Raw genomic sequence first — 5,072 nt, forward strand, 5'->3', positions numbered from 1 at the left:
ATATAGTAGTTACTATTTTTATAAGAATACATAAATATTGCTGCGTTTTTTGGTACATGAATTCTCTGCAATTTACAATATTTTACTTAAAACACGTGATTATTTTCTTTTTATTTTTTATTTTTTCCTTTTATTTTCATTTACTATTTATTTTTTTCCTTTTATTTTCATTTACTATTTATTTTTTAATTATTCTTTACCATTTATATTCTTTTAACAGAATACCATATTCGTCAAATTACTAATAAAGACAACTATATACATTTTTTAATTAAACTTTATAAGGTATTTAAATCATACCATACCATAAATTTAAAAATTTTCCATTTCCCATTTCTACCTCTCTGTGTATATCCGTTGAACCAAACCGAACTTCATAAGCATAAAAACCCGCTGAAGGCTGAACTTCATTCAACTGCAAACCGTTAAACCAAAGAAAAAAACGAAGCAACGTTTCGCACTTTCTCATTTCTGTTGAATTGGGAGGGTTTCTGAAATCTAGGTTAAGAGAGTTTTTGTAGAAGGAGAAGATGAGTAACCAGAGGAAGAGGAATTTTCAGATTGAAGCATTCAAGCAGAGAGTTATCATGGATCCGAGATATGCTGATCATACTTGGAACGTTTTGGAACATGCAATTCATGAGATATATAATCAGAACGCTAGTACTCTCAGTTTTGAAGAGCTTTACAGGTTCTTTTTCTTCATGATTTTGCTTACTGTTGTTGATTCTTAGAAAACTTTTTTTTATTTGTTGTTATTATTATTGTTATGATGATTGATTTTGATCATAATTGTGATTATTGCCATAAGCTGCTTTCAGATTATGATTATTTTACTCTAATTTTATCTTTGAGTAAAGAAATAGGTTCACTTATTGTCATCAGCTGCTCTCAAATTATGTAGAGTTTGCGCTAATTTCTTATTTGATTGAAGAAATAGGTTCTATGTAAACTCTTACACGATAGATGCTTATTGAATAACTGTTTAATTAAGCTCTATATCCAAAAGCTACGTTTTTCTCTTTTTCTTTTAATGGTTGGATTGGGTGAATTTAGCGGCATCCGAATAATCTTGACATTTCACGTATTAATTACAAGTGAATTGGTTATAACCTAGGTTTGAGTTCCCAGCAATGGACTCTTTTTTACGTATTAAATACGTTGATGCTAAGGACTCCAATTGAATCTTATTTGAAAAGATAGCATTTATTTCATTTTGTATTTCTGAAGTAAGGAATGCTTTTTATCATCTAATATTTTATTGTTTTTATTTTGTGGATTTAGGAATGCTTACAATATGGTTCTTCACAAATTTGGTGAGAAGCTATACACTGGGTTGGTTGCCACCATGACTTTTCATCTCAAAGAGATAGCCAGATCTGTTGAAGCCATTCAAGGAATTTCCTTTCTGGAAGAACTAAACAGAAAATGGATTGATCATAATAAGGCATTAGAAATGATTAGAGACATTCTGATGTACATGGATAGGACATATACCACAATTACCCGGAAGCCCAGAGTTTATGCACTTGGCCTGAACCTGTGGAGAGAAAATGTTATTCATTCAAACCAGATAAGGACTCGACTGTTGAGTATGCTTTTGGATTTAGTATACAGTGAGCGTGTTGGAGATGTTGTTAATAGAGGTCTGCTTAGGAATATAACAATGATGCTGATGGATTTAGGTCCTGTTTATAGACAAGAATTTGAGACTCATTTTCTGCAAGTTTCAGCTGATTTCTACAGGTTTGAATCCCAGAAATATATTGAGTGTTGTGATTGTGGGGATTATCTCAAGAAAGCTGAGAGGCGCCTGGATGAGGAAATGGATAGAGTGAACCATTACTTGGACCCGAGGACTGAAAGGAAGATTACTAATGTGGTGGAGAAGGAGATGATTGAAAATCACATGCTGAGATTAATCCACATGGAAAACTCTGGCTTAGTTAACATGCTTTGTGATGATAAATATGAAGATTTGGGGAGAATGTATAACTTGTTCGGTCGTGTTAATGATGGTCTCCGGAATATAACTGAAGTGATGATTTCTCACATGAGAGAGTCCGGTAAACAGCTTGTGACTGATCCAGAAAGGTTGAAGGATCCTGTTGAATTTGTGCAGAGGCTCTTGGATGAGAAAGATAAATACGACAAGATTCTAAACATGGCGTTTAGTAATGACAAGTTGTTCCGAGATGCTTTGAATTTATCATTTAAATATTTCATTAACTTGAACCCTCGTTCTCCAGAGCTCATTTCACTATTTGTAGATGATAAGTTTCGGAAGGGTCTAAAGGGACTTAGCGAGGGTGATATAGAGGTTACTCTTGACAAAGTGATGATCCTATTCCGGTACTTGGATGAAAAAGATGTGTTTGAGAAGTATTACAAACAGCATCTGGCAAAGAGACTTTTGTCTGGAAAAACAGTTTCTAATGATGCTGAGAGGAGTTTCATAGTCAAGCTCAAAACAGAATGTGGATTCCAATTTTCCTCAAAATTAGAGGGCATGTTTACTGACATGAAAACCAGTTTAGACACAATGCAAGGCTTTTATGCCCGCCACCCTGAGTTAGGTGATGGTCCTACACTTACTGTGCAGATTCTAACGACAGGGTCTTGGCCATCTCTTGCTAGTGTGGCATGTAACCTTCCGGTGGAAATGTTGGAGCTTTTTAAGAAATTTGAGTCATATTACCTCGGCATTCATACTGGCAGGAGGTTGACATGGCAAACTAATATGGGCACAGCAGACTTAAAAGCTACTTTCGGGAAAGGTCAGAGACACGAGTTAAATGTCTCCACCTATCAAATGTGTGTTCTCATGCTTTTTAACGATGCTGATAGATTAAGCTACAAGGAAATTGAGCAGGCAACTGAGATTCCAGCTTCAGATTTGAAGAGGTGTCTGCAATCTTTGGCTTTGGTTAAGGGAAGAAATGTCCTTAGGAAAGAGCCTATGACTAAAGATGTCAGTGAGGATGATGCATTCTTTTTTAATGACAACTTCAGTAGCAAACTGTATAAGGTAAAAATAGGAACTGTAGTTGCAACAAAGGAATCGGAACCAGAGAAACTGGAAACTCGACAAAAAGTACAAGAAGACCGGAAGTTGCAAATTGATTCAGTAATAGTAAGGATTATGAAAGCTAGGAAGCAGCTTGATCATAACAATCTTATAGCTGAGGTCACAAAGCTGTTACAGCCGCGATTCCTCGCAAATCTAACCGATGTGAAGAAACGGATCGAGTCTCTTATTGAGAGGGAGTTTATGGAGAGAGATAATAGAGACAGAAAACTGTATAGGTATCTTGCATAGAATTGAATTAGCTTGTTTGTTTCGGGGAGGTAAAATACAAATGTTTTATCTTGTGAAAATGATAAATACAAATGTTTTATCTTGTGAACATGATGAAAAATGACGTTTTAACCGATCCATTGTTCTATCGAAAAATATCTATACAATTGAATATAATTTTTCATCCATTTAATATTTTTATCAGCTAATTTAAGTAGTTATATATTAAAGTTTATAATTCATAATTGTTTTCTTTTCACTTTAATCTTGTTATCCTAAATAAATTAAAATTAATTTTTTTTTTGTCATTTTATAACTTGATAAGTTGGTATAATAACTAATTTTACTACTAATTTTACGAAACACTGCAAATTCAATAATTCAATAAATCATTTATTTTCTATTAGACATCAATTAGTTTATAAGATATCAACTAAAATTTTAACTGCTCTCCGCTAGCAGGGCCGGTCCCGAGTTTTTAGAGGCCCAGGGCAAAGAAAAAAATGGACCCTTGATAATAAATTGATTTATTACTCGCCTTCGAAATGAAAAAGAATCTCGAAGACAAGACCAAAAATTTGAAAAAGAAATTCAATACGGACAAGAAGATCATCTGCAAATCGTTAAAGAATTCAAAATCGCAATATGATTAACTGAATTAAGAATAAAAATCTTTTAAGAACCTTAATTGCTCTAATTTCTAGGCAACAAACATCGTCTCAAAGGAATGAAAGTAGTGTTTTCTCTTGCTTCAGTTGCGAAAAACCAAGTCATATGATTAAGAAATATAGGAGTAATTCTAAACAACGTCTTGATAATAATACGTAGGTTTACCTAACTAGTAAAAAAATTATTTTTATGATCTTAAAAATAATAAATCAAAACATAAATAAATAATAGGGAATTTGATTTCATAATAAAAAATTGATAATAAATAAGTTAATTATATTATAAACTTTTAAATATTTAATTATAACATATAAATAATTTCTAAAATTTATACTAAAATAAATTTAAATAAAATTATAAGGTTTATAATAAATATTTGAAAAGAAAATTATGGATGCAAATGAACAAAGGCTGGGATTAAATGAACAACCGCTGGACCACAATTCCTAATTTGTTTGTTAATTACGGTAGTAAATATATTTATTTTTACTTCAGTATTATAGTTTTTTATATACACCTCCCAAATGGAGGCCCCATTTTCTTGAGGCCCTGGGCTGTGGGCCTGCTTGCCCTGGCCCAGAGCCGGCCCTGTCCGCTAGCTTATTAGGTATCTGTTATATTTGGTCCAACAAAACAATATAGTTCTTGAATTATATAATCAAAATATAGTTCTTTAAATATATAAATTAATAAGTTATATATCGTAATATAAATTTAAAAATTAATATTGCCAAATAGCTTTTAAGTAAAAGAAGTACTTTGTCTTGGTTAAACAGCATAACTAGTAGTTGTGTAGGAACATTAATGAAGAATTGTGAGTTCGAACCCGCGATATCTTACTCGTTCATTTTTAATAAGACGAATTCTAATCGTGAAACCTAATATAATAAATTTTATTCTATTTCGTCACTTTTTATTATTTTTTGTACTCTTCAATTTGGACGAAATGATAAAATTGATATATTCCATAATAAAACATACAAATAATAAAATGAGTTCTTTAATTCATTTTGTCTGTTCCACTCTATTTTCCACTCTATTTTGCTCAATTTATTTTATAATATCTAAACATATTCTAAATCATTAAGGAATAAGAAAGTTTATC

The 5,072-nt window shown here is 32.0% G+C and overlaps 1 protein-coding gene across 1 annotated transcript; it reads left to right on the forward strand.

Annotated features, from left to right (window-relative positions):
• The first annotated feature begins 362 nt into the window (after positions 1-362).
• Positions 363-3,342, forward strand: LOC131646414 (cullin-3A-like). Its single transcript, XM_058916448.1, has 2 exons — positions 363-691; positions 1,285-3,342. Exons 1-2 carry the CDS (start codon positions 531-533, stop codon positions 3,317-3,319), a joined length of 2,196 nt encoding a protein of 731 aa, XP_058772431.1. The 5' UTR covers positions 363-530; the 3' UTR covers positions 3,320-3,342.
• The last annotated feature ends 1,730 nt before the right edge of the window (positions 3,343-5,072 follow it).

This window comes from Vicia villosa, linkage group LG2, assembly GCF_029867415.1.
Source record: "Vicia villosa cultivar HV-30 ecotype Madison, WI linkage group LG2, Vvil1.0, whole genome shotgun sequence".
Classification (NCBI taxonomy): Eukaryota; Viridiplantae; Streptophyta; class Magnoliopsida; order Fabales; family Fabaceae; genus Vicia; species Vicia villosa.